The sequence below is a fragment of the Delphinus delphis genome, chromosome 10, assembly GCF_949987515.2.
Source record: "Delphinus delphis chromosome 10, mDelDel1.2, whole genome shotgun sequence".
NCBI classification, from domain to species: domain Eukaryota; kingdom Metazoa; phylum Chordata; class Mammalia; order Artiodactyla; family Delphinidae; genus Delphinus; species Delphinus delphis.
Genome location: NC_082692.2, coordinates 61,201,968 through 61,218,405, shown reverse-complemented (window position 1 = coordinate 61,218,405; position 16,438 = coordinate 61,201,968). Strand labels below are relative to the sequence as shown.

Here is a 16,438-nt window from a genome sequence, read left to right as displayed (position 1 = left end):
TGGAAGTACATTCCCCACCATAGAGGAGGGTCACCCCTGCTGAGCAAAGGGACATTCAGGGACAACAGAGAGGAGCAGGCATGGGCCTGCCCAGGACCACCCTCGTCAGCCATACCGTGGTTTCTATTGCTCACTCTGGAATCCTGGGCACATCTCCTCTCTGCTTCCAACTTCGTGTCCTTCAGGACCCCCTACCTGTCAGAGTGGTTGTGAAGAGGAAATGGCACGAGGATATAAAAGTGCTCGGAAAGGCAAACTTCCTGCCTCAGGGTCAGGGGCCTCTGTGACACTGCAGGGATGGGGAACTCAGCCTGGAAGAAAGGAGTTTTGCCCAGCCCCCTACTCGGGAGAGCAGGCAGAAGGCACCTCTGGCTCAGGGACCCTGTTGGGAAAGACCTTGAAGAGTCTGGATTTGTTTTTTCATCCTCTCTCTTGGTTTAGCTTTCTCTTATCTGTAAAACTCTTATGGGAAAAGAATTCAAGTTGGTTGACTTCCAAGGCAATAAGAAAGGGGCTCCTGCAAGACATGGAAGCAGCTCAAGTGCCCATCAATAGACGACCAGCTTCAGAAGATGTGGTACATATATACAATGGAATATTACTCAGCCATAAAAAAGAATGAAATACTGCCATTTGCAACAACATGGATGGACCTAGAGAATATAATGCTTAGTGAAATAAGTCAGACAGAGAAAGAAAATTACTATATGATATCACTTATGTGTGGAATCTAAAAAATAATACAAATGAATTTATATACAAAACAGAAACAGACTCACAGACATAGAAAACAAACTTATGGTTACCAAAGGGGAAAGGTAGGGGAGAGGGATAAATGAGGAGTATGAGATTAACAGATACAAACTACTATACATAAAATAGATAAGCAACAAAGATTTACAGTATAGCACATGGAATTATACTCAACATCTTGTAATCATCTATAATGGAAAAAAACCAAATCGCTATTCTGTACATCTGAAACTAACACAATATGGTAAATCAACTATACTTCAATTAAAAAAAAAAAGGGGTTCCTAAAAATAACACCCTCCCCTCACCCTGGTCAAGGCTGGGAGAGCAAAGGCACCCAGAACTTGAGGGAGTGGAGCCAACTGAGGACAAGGAGCCAGACTGGGCCAGAGAAGGGGTGCTGGGGCCAATTGGGAGAAAGGCCTCCAGAGGGGCTCCCCGCAAACCTGAGAGTGGATTTTGTTATTGTCATGGCATTGGATGTTGTCCAGGATCCAGCTCCTCTCCTTCCTCTTGTCCCATTGTGCCTCCCCTCCTGCTCCTAGGTAGAACCTATGTAACTCTACTCCCCCCACCCCCGACAGGAATACCTTCTGAGAACCCTAGAATGGGGAAGGGAAATTTTCCTTCAACAGCTAACAGCTACCATTTATTGACTTCCTGCCTTGGCCCAGAAACTGCACTAGGCAATTTGTGTATGTTGTTCCTGTAATTTAATTCTCCCAGTAAGCCCATAAGTAAGCACTATTTTCTTGATTTTAAGGAAATTAAAGCTTGGGAGATTGTCTCTTGTGCTGGGTCACCCAACTTTACTAGAGGTGGAGCTGGGATTCTACATCAGGTCTTTCCTGCTCTGTCATATGGGCTTATTCCAGCTGCTTCCCAACAGATATTTCTTATGTGTCCCGTACAACTTGGAAAAGTGTGAAGACTTTTCAGTCAGGGAGGTACAATGTGGGCAAGACATGTGCAATGTCAAACTTTCTAGGATAATATGGAAGTCTCCTGCATTGCCCATGCACTCACCACCAGGTTGCCCAGCACCATAACCGTCAAGAAAAGGATGAGGCAGATGGACTTCTGGCCGACTTCCATGCAGGCCCACATGTTCTCAATCCACTCTCCACAGAGGATCCGGAAGACGATGAGGAAGGAGTGGAAGAAGTCGTGCATGTGCCAGCGTGGCCATTCTTCGTTAGGTGCTGAGATTTTGCGCCGGTTGTCACGGTAGTTGTCCCCGAGGAGCTGCTTGCCAACCAGAGCAAAGACGAAGACAATGATGGCCAGGATGATGGTGAGGTTCCCCAGAGCCCCCACCGAGTTGCCGATGATCTTGATGAGCGTGTTTAAGGTCGGCCATGACTTGGCCAGCTTGAAGACCCGCAGCTGCAGAGAAACAGAGACCGTGTCAGGTCCTGGTGGCTGCTTCCATCACCTTTCATCTCAAGTCTTGGCCAGAAACAAAAAAAAGCACAAGGTAGCTCATTCCATCAATGTGGGTTGATCCCGGGAAGCTGCTTTCAAAGACCTTTCTTCGTATGTCACCAGTTACTCAAAAATATGACCAACTCTATATGGTCCCTATGTACTACTAATGTGCTCCACTGACTGTGGCAAAGTCAGGGGTCTCATGTTGGGGTGTTGGTCGTGTGACGTGTACTCTGTTCTATAGCCACAAGCCTCCTGGATGTAGATCTATTCTATGGGGTGGAGTGGGGTATGATGGAGCTCATAAATGTGTGAGAAGAGCCCACCTTTGACCTGAAGAGAGCCTAGCTTCCTGCAGGTAGGGCACAACCCACTGCATTTGAGAGGTATTGGCTACCCATCATCTTGGGGCATTTCTCATCCTGAGGCCTTGGACAACATCTTTTACCCCCACCATCTCTGAAATGGCAAGTATCTGTGATTTCATGAACCTGGGATTCATATGTTTATTTAATTGACCAACCAATCTACCTACTTTGTTGGACACCAGCCATGCACATACATAGCACTGTACTAGCCTGTGAGGTATATGGAGAGAAGTCTGTGGACTCCTGTCCTCATGGAACTAATGGTTTAGTTGCAGAGATAAGGCAAAGACCCAGAAAGTCTTCACTGTAAACCCAAATGTGCTAAGTCCCACAGGAGAACAAAAGCACCATGCATAAAGATGCCTAAACATTTAAAAAATACATTTGTGTGGTTCTCTAATTTGTTAGAAAGAAATATGTGAGCTCAGCTGTCATGGGGTATTTATGGAGCCCTTACTAAGAGCCAGGCACTGGCCAAGGAGCTGGGATGCTGTGCTGGACACAGTAGCAGCAGTTTTATCACCCAACACAGCAATAAGTTCCAAGGTTTAATCCTCTTATGCAGGAAGCTCCATACATATTTTTCTTTGTGATGGAGGCGGTCTGTGTTCACCTTAGATCTAATCTGGAACTTACTTTAATGAGGATGCTTTACTTTTGGAATAGAATGCAAGGTAAGTCTAACATCTGCCCTCTACTGAGGAGGTCACCACTTGGTGATGAAATGGGCCTCGAACTTGTGAAGAATATCAGAAGATGAACTAATATGGTAGACTATATTGGGTCCCCCTTGGGTTCCCCTTTCCATCAAAAAGTTACTAAAAATGCTAGATAATAAAATCTTAAGTGCATTAATGATCTGTCAATAAAGTAAGTAATTCTTTAGCCAAAAATTAAATAACTACGGGAATTCAGAGATATAAACAGATTGCTGAAGTCAGCTTTTCTCTGAAGACATTTGCAAAACTGATGAATCTGAGCATAAGTTTTAATGGTCTCATGAGGCACAGCAATCAGGAAACACATCCCAGGGCTGCCTAAGGTAGACAGTATAACAGGAATTTCTCCCACCATTAAGGCGAGATCCCATAAGAAATATCTCTCAAGACAGGGGCATGGGACTTCCCTGGTGGCGCAGTGTTTAAGACTCTGTGCTCCCAATGCAGGGGCCCGGGTTCGATCCCTGGTCAGGGAACCAAATCCCACATGCATGCCACAAATAAGAGTTCTCATGCCACAACCACGAGTTCTCATGCCACAACCAAGGAGACAGCGAGCTACAACTAAGGAGCCCTCCTGCCGCAACTAAGACCCGGCACAACCAAATTAAAAAGAAAAAAAAAGATAAGGGCAAATTGAACGGCAAATTTTAGATAAAACTGAGAGAGGTTACTGCCAGAAGGCACTCACTGAAAGAAATTCTAAATGATGCACTTCAGGCGGAAAGAAAGTGATCCCAGAAGGAACGTATTATGTGCAAGAATGGATAAACAGCAAGGAAGCGCTAAGTATGAGAGTGAATCAAAACAAACATTGAATGGACACAACAGTAAAGTTTCACGGGGTAGGGCAGAGACTGGCTATATGGTCACCATTCACTTTTACTCCTCTCAGACACAAAGGAAGACTGTTTTCCCACTTTACTTGCAAATAGTTGAGGTCATATTATTGGGTTCTGGCTGATGGAATGGAGATGGAGACAGAAGTAATGTACACTACTTTCAGGCAGAGCCATAAAACATCATGCACTTTCTCTTCCCCTCCTATGGCCACCACAGAGGCCACCCATTGAAGATGGTGGTGACATCACACCATCCTGAGTCACTGAGTCACTACTTGGAGCAGACAAACCAGGAGAGTTTCCCAACCAGCACTGAATATGCTGTAAACATAAACCTCTATTACGTTAACTCACAGATTTAGAGATTGTCATTACAACTAGTTGTACTTCTCTTGAGTAATGTAGAAATTGGTACATTGCAGAGAGCCATTTCAACACATTGGATATGTGGCACTGGCTTAGTGATCACGTGGTGTACAATAAGGAAACTGATAGAAGAATCCTTGGAAAGTGTTGATCTGTGTTGCAGGGGCAAAACGATGGTCTGCAATAATTCTGGGGCAGATCATGAACCAGTAGCACTAGGCAAAGGGTCCGTAAAACAGAACCTTAGTATCATGTGTCAGTTGTAGTTGGTTACGTTTGTCAAGACATTACAAGAAAGAGATGAGTTCAGGGAATATTTGGTTGATTGATAAGAAATAAAAGGAAATAGAATCCAGAAGTTTAATGTATAACTGAGTCACTTTTCTGTACAGCAGAAATTAACACAACATTGCAAATCACTATATTTAAATAAAATAAAATAATCCAGAAGTTTAGAGTCTTGAAGGTTTAGGGAAGTACATTGCTTTAGATCTCAAAGAGTGAGCAATGAGATTAAGTCTTTATGAGTTCAAGACCAGTTAAATTTTTCAATGAAATGAAGCACATCTTAGTAAAGATGCTATTAATGGCGTAGCCACCATTTGAGGCAGAGAGAGGCAGGAGGACAAGAGAGCAAAGAAACAAAGCAGAACTGAGAACTTTGTCATAGAAAGCACTCTGGATGTATAACACACACAGAGGTCTGAAACCATCTAAGTTTTGAAGGAATTGTATTGCAAAAGAAACCATGAGCCCTGACTAAAAAAGCCTTTGACTGTGTAAACTTTGCCATCTTTCCACAAGCAGGAGGCAAGCTTTGAAGGTTGTACAGGCCTTCAGATATGGCACAGTCACTTCTAGAAGGAGTCCCACCTAGAGCTGACTGGCTTCCATCAGACTATGACATGAGTGAGGAATAAACCTTTATTGGGCTAAGCTACTGAATTTTCAGAAGTGTTTGTACAAATCTGGAATTATTTATCATGAATTAAGTCATATAGCTTTTAAAAACAAGATAAAATTAAAATAATTAACACGATAGTAAGTTGGGAAGGGGTAACTGGAATAAAAAGTTGTCCTGAAAAGTAAAGATTTTAGCTAACTTTTGACTTTAAGTTAACAATACATGCTGTCATTTCTAAGGTAACCACTCAAAGAATAGAAACAGAGTATTTAGTTTCCAAACCAATAAAGGAGGAAAATGGAACAAGGAAAAACAAACAGTCCAAAATAAATCAAGAAGAGAGAGAACAAAAATGCTACAACAGAGGAAACAAATAGAAAACCGAGAATATAATGATAGACACACACCCAAATATTATCAGTATTCACAATAAAATAAGTAGACTAAATGCTTTGGTTAGAAGACAAAGAGTGGATTGAATAAGAATCCAAAATCTGACTGCATACTATTTACAGTAGACATATAACAACCTTAAAGATATGCAAAGGCTGGAAGTAAAAGGATAGATAGAGATATATCAGGCAAATTCCAAACTAAAAGAAAACAGAGTTGTTTAATTACTACAGGCAAAAGAGACTTTTAAGGCAAAAAGCATTTCTAGGGATGAACAAGGTCAATTCTCACTGATAAAAGTTTCGCTCCACTGGGAAGATATAATAACTTAAAATATGTATGCATTTAATAACATAGCCTCCAGATAGAACCGTAAGGAGAAACATCACGCCGTAATCATAGTGAAAGATATTTTTATACACTACCATCTCAGTAATTGCTAAAATAAGCAGGGATATAGAATATCTGGACTACACAATGAACTTTCTCTACCCAATGGATATATATGCAGAGTATTGCACCATACAACTGCAGAAGACGCATTCTTTTCAAGTGCATAAGGAACATTTTCACTATACTGAGCCAAAATGAGATTATCAATAAATTTCAAAGCATTAAAATCATACAGTGTATGTTTTCTGAGTATAATACAATTAAGCTAGAACTCAATGGCATAAAGATAACTAGAAATACCACATACATTTCAAAATTAAGAACCATGCTTCTAATTAGCCTTTGAGTCAAAGAATAAATCAAATTTGAAATTAGGAAATATTTAGAACCAAACAATAAGGAAAATTCTGGGGCTTTCCTGGTGGCACAGTGGTTAAGAATCCGCCTGCCAATGCAGGGGACATGGGCTCGAGCCCTGGTCTGGAAGGATCCCACGTGCTGTGGAGCAACTAGGCCTGTGCGCTGCAGCTACTGAGCCTGCGCTCTAGAGCCCACGAGCCACAACTACTGAAGCCCGCACGCCTAGAGCCTGTGCTCCGCAACAAGAGAAGCCACCGCAATAAGAAGCCCACACACCACGACGAAGAGTAGCCCCCACTCGCCGCAACTAGAGGAAACCTGCGCATAGCAACAAAGACCCAATTCAGCCAAAAATAAATAAATAAATAAATAAGTTTAAAAAATAAATAAATAAAATAAGGAAAAATCTACATATTAAAGCAGTTCTTAGAAGGAAATTGAAGTCTTCAATGAATATATTGGAAAAGGAAATAGGCTGAAAATTCCAACCTAAGAAGTTAGTAAACAATAAAATATGTGGAATGTAAGCTGCAATTAAGATAAGATGCAGGATTAATTGAAATAGAAAACACCAATGAAGTAGAGAGGATCGACAAGCTAATAGATGGTTCTTTGAAAAGACATTAAATTGACGATCTTTGGCAAGACTAATAAAAATAGATAAAAGAAAGCACAAATGACTATTTTTAAAGAAAGAAAAGGATAACATAAGTACATGTGATATGGAGCATTAAAATGTAACAGCATAGCATATACAACTTAGTGTCAATAAAATTAAAAATTTAGATAAGAAGCAAATTTTTTTAGAAAAATAATAACTTACCAAAACCAATTCGAGAAATTGAAAATCTGAGTAGTTTCACAGCCATTAAGAAAATTAAATCAGTAAAGAAAAATCTTGACTTGCAGATGGCTTAATTAGTGAATTCTACCAAACTTACAAGAAACAGTAATTCCAGTCTTACCCAAAGATTGGGTGTAGAAGAAGAGGAATATTCCTCACTTCTTTTTACGGAGATTAGCATAACCTTGATGCCTAGATACTAAAACCTAGCAAGAACAATGCAAGTAAGGAAAATTACAGGCCAAATATTACTGATCAATATGGAGGCAAAATATTTTTCTAATTATTAGCAAACTGAATCTTCCAATGTATAAAAAGTGTATCACGATCAAGTTGGGTTTATCCCAGGAATGCAAAGTTTATTTAACATTAGAAAATCAATTAGTATAATTCACTGCTTTAACAGATTAGAGAAAATCATGTGATTATCTTAATCATGCAGAACAATTGTCTGATAAAATTAAACATCCGTTCATGATTAATATTCTTAACAAAAGAGAACTTCCGGGTTTCCCTGGTGGCGCAGTGGTTGAGAGTCCGCCTGCCGATGCAGGGGACACGGGTTCGTGCCCCGGTCCGGGAGGATCCCACATGCCGCGGAGCGGCTGGGCCCGTGAGCCATGGCCGCTGAGCCTGCGCGTCCGGAGCCTGTGCTCCGCAACGGGAGAGGCCACAACAGTGAGAGGCCCGCGTACCGCAAAAAAACAAAAACAAAAACAAACAAACAAAAAAGAGAACTTCCTAAACTGATAAAGGAGTTTTAAAAAAAATCTTCTTAAAAAACCTGCCACAAATATCAGACTTGCTGAAATACTGAAAGCATTTTCTCTGAGATCAGGAAAACAGCAAAAATGTGGCTATTAACACATCTTTTCTACAGTGTACTGGATGTCCTAACCAGCACAGAAATGTAATAAAAAGAACCAAATGGTATAAGGATTAGAAAAGAAGAAACAAAACTCATCATTTGCATATGATATGATTCTGTTAACAAATTTAAAAGATTGCATAGATAAGTCATGAGAATTAATAACAGAGCTATCTGGATCCAAAAATATTAAATAGCAAAGTGCTAGCAAAAAAAACAAAACAAACAAAAAAAAACAACCCAAACCCCAGAAAAGAACATTTAAAAAGAGGTTTCATTTGAAATAGTGTAATGAACTAGGGAATATCTAGGAATAAATCTAGCAAAAGATATGCAGGAAGTCCCTTATGGAGAAATTATAAAACTATTGAAAGACTGAAATAAATAGATTGTGTGCCATTTTTGTGGATCAGAAGACTACATAACATAAAGGTTATATTTCTTCCCAAACTGATCTATAAATTACTGCAGTCCTAATAGAAAAAAAAACCCCAAACCCAACAATTTTGTGTGTAGGTGGGTATGTAACTTGTCAAATTGATTCTAAAATGAAGTGCAGGGGCCACGATATTCTTGAAGAAATAAAACAAGGTGGGTGACTTGCCTTACAGACACAGACATCAGGGGGACATCTCTTTTGTTAAGAATAAGGGAACACATCCTGCAGAAGGCGTCCTGGAGCTGAGTTGGGAGAAGAGCCAGGACGGGAGGCTAGTAGGAGGCAGTTTTTGAGGTGGGTGAGATATTGGGGCTGTGATTTGGGGACCAAGGGAATCAGAGGATGATCAGAGCTGGGTCTCTGGAGTCAGGCAGCCTGGCTTTGAAATGCAGGTCTGAGGCTCACTCAGCAGCAGGGAGACTTTGGGCCATCATTTAACCACTCTGTCTCAGTTTCCCTCCTCTATCTGTGGTGATAGTAAAAGCAACTCTCTCAGGGTGATGTAAGCATAAAATGAGATGTGTTATGTCAAGGGTTTAGCTCTGTGCTTCATGTATTGTCAGAACTCAAGAAAGAGTAGTTGCTATGATTATCATTTACTGTTATTTGGTAAGAGAACAAGAGGGTGCTAGGAAGTCTCCTCTTAGCGCAGATGAGGGGAGCCAGGCCCAGAGAGGAAAGGGCACACCCCCACTTTGAGTAAGTGCAAAGCACCACGTCTCTGGCTCCCAGGAGCCATGCCCTGCCTCCTCCCACAGGGAATGAAGAGGAAGAGGGAGCTGGCTGGTGGGGTCCCCAAAGGACAGAGTCCGTTTCCAGCGGGGAGCCTCCTTGGATGTCCACGTGGAGGTTCCCCAAGTTGCCAGAAGAGTACATTACCAGGCGGAAGGTCCGCAGCACTGTCAGGCTCCCCTTCCTGACCGCACCCAGCTCTATCAGGCTCACTGTGACGATGATGCAATCAAAGATGTTCCACTTCTTCTGGAAGTAATAGTAGGGATCGAACGCTATGATTTTGAAGACCATTTCAGCAGTAAAAAACACGGTAAAGACCTGCGGACAGAAACAGGGATCCATCTCAGCAGGGTCTGTGGGGTCGGGTGACAATGACAAATAGAGCAGGGGGGAAATGTCGTGTTTATAAAGTGGCAAATCCCTTTACCTCGTTTTTATTCTGTTTCTATGTTATCTGCAGGCTCCTGACGGATTGGGGATGGGAACACTCAGTGTGGCAGCAGAGAGAAATCTCTGGATCAGTGCTCAGGGAATACACATTAGTGTTTCCATGCTTCAGTGTTTCCGTTTGAATGGTGTTGGACATGGAGTAAGTGGATAATCATTAGGATAATAATTATTATATAATTATGTAAATGAGAAGTCAATCTGGTTCAGTAGTTTAAAAGCAGGGATCGTGGGGCAACACAGACCCAGAGAAAAATGTCAACTCAGCCATTCCTAGCTTGTATAAGCTTGGACAAGGAGTGCACCCTCTCTACCTCAATTTCCTCATCTGTATAATGGGCTTTAAGTGAGATAATGCATACGCAATTCTTAGCAAAGGTCCTGGCAGACAGTACTTCATTAATCAATAATAGCTATTAGTAAGAACAATAATAATACATTGTCTCTAAGATTCTTTCAGCTCTGAGTATCTTTAATGGTCTTAAACAGGATAGAATTCTGACATTTAGAGAGGTCAGGGCCAGGCTTGGGTCACACAACAACCAGCAGGGAAGGGTGACAGGAAGAAACCAAAGATCAGAGTTAGGTGTTTTTCTCTCATTTGCCCTCATCAGAGCTTCTCGCCAGCCTGGGAAACAGAGGTAGTTACATCCCTTTTACAGAGAAGGAAGTGGCTGAGAGTTTAAGGGACTTGACTGATGCCACAAGATGGCAACTGTGAGATGCAAAGAGCATCTACTGAGTGCCCTTTGTAGGCAAGTCAGCGTGGTGTGGGGGTGGGGCGATCAGGTCCTGTGCTCTAGAGAGACCTGGGTCACCTCTGGCTCCACCTTCCCCACCTGTGCTACCTTGGGCAGGATACTGAACCTCTCTGAGTCTTAAGGCTCTCTTTTGTGCTGCGAGGGTGGTGATAACCTCATAGCGTGTTGTGACGCTGAGAAAACACTTATAAAGCACCTGACTCATCATAAGCACCACACAGTGCCTGCCTTTCTTTCTTTTTAAAAAATGGCACTGGGCTCTGTCACAGTGGTAAAGGCCTTTGGTCTTTCTTGCCTCAGCTTCTCCAACTGTAAAACAAGGTGCGGGCTCAGAGGTCTCTTCCGTCTGACCCTTTGGGGTCTATGATGACTTCTTGGCAATAAGCTCTCCCTTCTCTTTCCATTTCCCCTTTTCGTATCAACTTTACATAGCATGTGTCTTCTTAGCCTAGGTGCTGCTGAAACGTAAGGCATGCTGGCTCCACAGTATCCCAGAACCTACTGGCATCATTTTCACATCCCTGGATTCTGGGAAAGGGGGAGATTTCTAGAGAAGAGCAGTCACATTTCCTCTGGGACCCCTCCTTCCACCTAAGTCTGCAGCCTACAAGGAGTTAGAAGAGCTGTATGGTCCTGGTGGAACTAGAAAGCCACCTGCAGTGGAGTGGACAGTGGTGTGGACATGGAGGCAGGACCCTGACCTTCACAGCTTCTGCTTTTCTTGTGTGCATGTGCGCACACACATACACACACACACACTAGCACGTCCTGTGATGGGGTTTAGCACCCAGGAGTTGAGAGGTGTGAGCTTCAGAGCCAGTTGGCCTGGGTTCAAATCTTGATGCTGTCACTTACTCACCTCTAGCACCCTGGGCAAATTAGTTAACCTCCTGTGCCTCCGTTTTTCCATCTGTGAAGGGGCATAATAATAGTACCTACCATATTGGGGTTTTGTGACAATAACATGAGATAACCCATGAGAAGCATCTGAGGCCATGTCTGGTCTTGAGTAGGTGATCAAATAAAGTTGGCTATCATTACTGTTCCTGTGGGGCACAGGCTGAGGACAGTTCTCCTCTGAGTCTGACACTTTACTCAGCATGTAGGGAAATCCAGTAAGGACTTTGTGCTGTTCAAAGAAAATTATACTACAAAGTTATGGAGGAAAATTTAAAGGAAAGTCCTGTCTGAACCAGATTTTAAAAAAAGTTCTGACTCCCTGACACTTTTGTGATAACAGCAAGCATGATCCCAGGTTCCCTCTCTCTCATTATCTTCCCCTCCCTCCCCCACTCTTCTGCACTTAAATGACAGCGTTGAAAAACCACAGACACTGTGTTTTGCAGTCACAAAAGCAATAAAATTGGAAGGAAATTTGCAAGTCCATAGGTTGTCTTTAGATGGGAAAGTGGCATTTATCATCATTTCGAGGTAGTGGCAGCTGCAATGCTGAGAATTCAGGTGGCTGTCCTAAGTTCTGCAAAGGGGAGGCTAGCTGCCCCTAGGTCAGGGCTCTCTCTGTCCACTTCCCTGTGCTCATTCATCCCAAAGCAATTCCCAGCAGCTCAGCCTGGTCCTCCAGACTTGACTTCCTGCACTAAGTGTCTACACATCTCCCGCACTGCTCTCAGCCAGCAAGATCAACACTCCAGTGAATGAGGGCATGCTGCTACCCCACCCAGAGCCCCACAGATCTGACAGCACAGGCAGTGGCTGCCAGGGCACTCACAATGTTGCCAATCTGAAGCATGGCTTCGAAAGCGGGACTCATGCCGTAGTGCTCCATGGCCATGAAGATGGTGTTCACCACGATGCACAGGGTGATTGTGAGCTCTGCAAAGGGGTCCGTCACAATCACGAAGAGAAGGGTCTTAAGCTTCACCCACGTGGGGCAGCAATCCCAGATCAGATACTTCCGAGCCAGGCTGGTCAAGCAGGGTGGGCACCTCTGTTTAGACTCCTCGAATTCTGCATCACAGGTGTGGTCAATGACAGCTCTCAGCCGGGCATGGACTCAGACCCCCACCCCATGGCCAGCTTCTAGACCTTGTCATTACTTATTGGTGATTCTCTTGGTAGGTTTTGGAGACCCATTATAACACCTTATAACACCTCCCATCTCCACTTCAGCACTCACCCTTTTCCTCCTTTTTGAGCCCCTGTAGTCTAGCAAGTACAACCCAGCCTCTGTCCCCATTCAGTCCTCCAAACCATGGACCGTACACTTTTTAACCATCCATCGCAAAGGTCATGCATGTCTTTGCTTCTCAACTTACCCAGCTTACATTTCATGTCCACCCCCTTTATACTCCCTTGCAGACACCTCAGTTCCCTTGCCCTCTCCCCCCTCCATTGTACTTGCCTGGCAAAACCCCAACTCTGAATAAACCCAAAATGGAGATGACTCTGTACCTGCGCCCAACCAACTGAACCTGGTTGGGAAAAATCCACAACCACGCTGACTGGTCCCAGCTTGTCACTGCCCTGTGTTTCTCCATTTCATTCCTTCAATCTTCCAGACCAGCATTTCTCTCTACCTTCCCTCTCCTCCAACCTCTCCCTCCTCCTCCACCTCTCTAATCCTCACTCTCTGCTGATGAGTAATTATTAAATAGTTATCCATGAGCAAAAATAACAACAACACTTGTTATGTACACATTTCTCAAAACACAAACTCAGTTATGCAAGAAATGTAGCTTACGGGGTTTTCTCTCCCGTAACTGAATTCAATTTATACTTCAAGTCTCCAACCAGGGGACTTCGTTTTGGTTAACTCAACGTCTGCTACTACTTCGTTATTTGAAGTTGTGTCTGAGTTCTGGGGAGCTGAAGGTTGGTGGAGGGTTGAGCTGGTCCTAAGTCATTGCCAAGTGTATTTCACTTGAGTCATCAATGTTCCCATTTGGTTGTCGCTGGTGGGAGAGCCATGGAGATGGCTGTTCCGTCTTTGCCTCTCACTCATCTCCTTCTGCAGCCTTCAATGGGAACAAGGTGATCATCCAGATACTCTCCTGTCATGCTGGGGCCACAGAGCACCCTTTGAGGCTGCCTCAGTTCTTTTCTACCCAGGCATGTTACTGGCCCATGCTACCCTACGGTTTCTGTGTCATACTAGGCATGAGGGTCTCTGTCTAAGACTTGCCGCCTCCAGCTTCACCTAGAAAGTAAGGTACAGGTTGGCTCTGTTTTCAAATCACTCAAACATTTTGTTGTTGTTGTCTGTTGTCCACCATGCCCTCCCCTGCAGTTAGAATTCAGCCCAGGGCTGGGAGGAGAGTACACAGGGCCCCTTCTCAGGGACACACCAACATCCAAACTCCTTTCTCCATCCTCCAGCTCAGGACATTTTAAATTTGTCCAGAGGAGATGAATAACTAGATATGACTAAGGCCATGTTTTCCATGCCCTGAGGCAAAAGAAAGGCTGGATAAGAAGACAGGTCTTATACTCAGGGTGAGAAGGATATAGCCGTGCTCTTTGGTACTTGAGTGCCAGGTGGCCATTCTCTTCCTCCACCCTGTGGCTTGGTGTAAGCAGTTAGAATTTAGATCCATCCCTGGGGAGGCTGAGTGGATTCCCACCTGATTGATGGAACCCTGAATTGACAAGGATTTAGTTAAACTGAAGGATTAATTTACTTAAACTGCCTTCTAATGTTCAGCATGAGCTTGAGACAGAAATTAAGTTATAACCATAAAAGTCACTGCCATGAAACACATGGGAACAATTTTTCCATGTTTGAAAATTAAAGACTGTTAAATTTCTTGCATACCTGAGTGGTAGCTTGAAATTCTCTGTGCCTGCTGGATCACTTTTTAAAATCCAGTTTTGTGAATACATATGAAGCAGATGTTAATTTGAACAAGAAATGAACTAGAGCATTTCATTCAGTGGATTCTATTGTTTTTGAAAATTTATCCACATTTTAAAAACCACATTGATAAAGGGTAATGGGGACAAGGGCATAAAAATGAGGAGTATCCCAGGACACAGAGATGGGTGCTCTTCGACACAGGTTTGGGGCATCCCATCTTCTGCTCATATGGGGACTCCTCATGGCACAGTGAGTGGAAGTTCCAATGAGCAATACTTACCCTCGAGGACAGAGGTCATGATACTGACAACACTCATTGCCCTTTGGGTTCGGAAATGTTCATTCAAGTATTCTGCTGTCAAGTAAGTCTTCTGTCCTGCATCAGATGCCTGCTGGGACACAAACAGAGTCAAGACATTCCCCTAAAGTCTTCAGTGGCAAAAACAGATCACTCAGCCTCTTATTGGCCTCTCTTGGGTGGTTGTGAGCTGCCCAGTGAAGCTACGGTCCTCTGCAGTCATGCTTGGAGTAAAGGGGCTACTCCATGAACTTGGGGTAAGAGCTCAGATGTGAGGAACAGTGTGACACGGAGCTGGGGTGCAACCAGAGCCTGAGTTCGTAGCTAACAGATGACCTGGCCTCACCTGAGGCTTTGCAGAGTCCTTCCCTAAGACAGGTTCCTGGGCACCAGGGTTGGGAGGGGGCTGCCTCAAGGGTCTCTGAGGTTTCTACCAAAGGGTAGTGGGAGTTGCAGGGGCATCAGGCCAGGCAGTCATTATTGGACTTCTGCCGGGCTGCGCATATGACATTTACAGAGAGTTCCTACTCCATGATAGGCTTCCTTGACCTCCCTCCTAAGAGGCCCATTTCTCTTCCCAACATACGACCCATTTCCTATTCCACATGGTCTCTCTCTTTCTGAGGGAATATTTGTTGTGTCTTGATTGTTCAATTCTTAGTTTCTGACACAATCCTTTTGACTCTTCTCTCTCTGGGCCTTTATTGGAAGCTCTGTCTGGATTCTGTGCCAGGGCCCTAACTCTAGTCACACACTTACCCTGGATGTGGGGAGTCCCAGGCCCATTGTAGCTGACTCAGCACTGCACTAACCATTCAGAGTCCAAATTCAACAAGTATTTATTGAGCATTTGCTGTAGGTGAAGCTCATAGGTATATAGTACATATAAAGAAAGTTTAGAAATTTCTCAACCATGAGGACTCAACAAAAGGTTCTAGCATCTACTGCTGTTATTGGTCAGATGTGTACATAAATGAAGGCACTTTGTGATTCCATTTAACCCTTCAGCCATTTAGAAACCTTTTTATAAGGTCTTTATAAGGGGAGACATGGAGGCTTGAAGAATTTAAGGGACTTGCTAAAGGTGACTCACTTGGTAAATGGCACAGCTGTGACTGATGTTCAGGTCCATGTGACATGGAAGGGATTAAAGAGTTAATCTTGCACTAGCCAGATAATTTCACTAAAATGAATCAAGGCTGGAATATCCAGGAAAGTGGTAATCCACAGAGTAATAACACGGTTTCCTGAATGAGGCATTTTCTAGAGAGTTAAAGTACCTCCAAGAGGACCCTGAAGCCTGGCTTTGACTTGAGGACTTTGGGTTGGTGATTCTCTTGGTAGGTTTTGGAGACCTACTCTCTACCATCTCTGCCCTGCTCTGTACCCATGGAGGGTGACCTGAGCAAACTGCATCACCCTCACCCTCTGGTTCTGGTCAGGTTTGGCCAGTGGGAGGCACAGACAGGAGATCCGAGGCTGGGAGGAGAGAGGAGCTGGCTATCTGCCAGCTGGCTTCTTCCCTGCTGGGCTGTGGCTGGGCCACCTTCCATCAGGCTGCCTCTCACATAAAGGGGCAGGTCTTGCTGGGCTCTGGTCCTTCCCCTCACCCCTTAAGCCTAGGCTTATTACAGCTTCCCACTGTGGCTAGTTCCTCAGCGCCTCACTGCCCCTTCTTAGTTCCTGAGCCCAGCGCCCATCTCTGT

General features: G+C 43.8%; 1 protein-coding gene across 1 annotated transcript in view; it reads right to left on the bottom strand.

Annotated features, from left to right (window-relative positions):
* Nucleotides 1–16,438, bottom strand: part of SCN10A (sodium voltage-gated channel alpha subunit 10) — a 75,875-nt gene that overhangs the window by 24,778 nt on the left and 34,659 nt on the right. Inside the window, exons 11-14 of the mRNA XM_060023762.1 lie at nt 14,715–14,823; nt 12,350–12,588; nt 9,557–9,730; nt 1,780–2,139 (exon numbers count right to left, since the gene is read on the bottom strand). Coding sequence (XP_059879745.1) covers nt 1,780–2,139; nt 9,557–9,730; nt 12,350–12,588; nt 14,715–14,823 — 882 coding nt within the window. The remainder of the gene's footprint in view (nt 1–1,779; nt 2,140–9,556; nt 9,731–12,349; nt 12,589–14,714; nt 14,824–16,438) is intronic.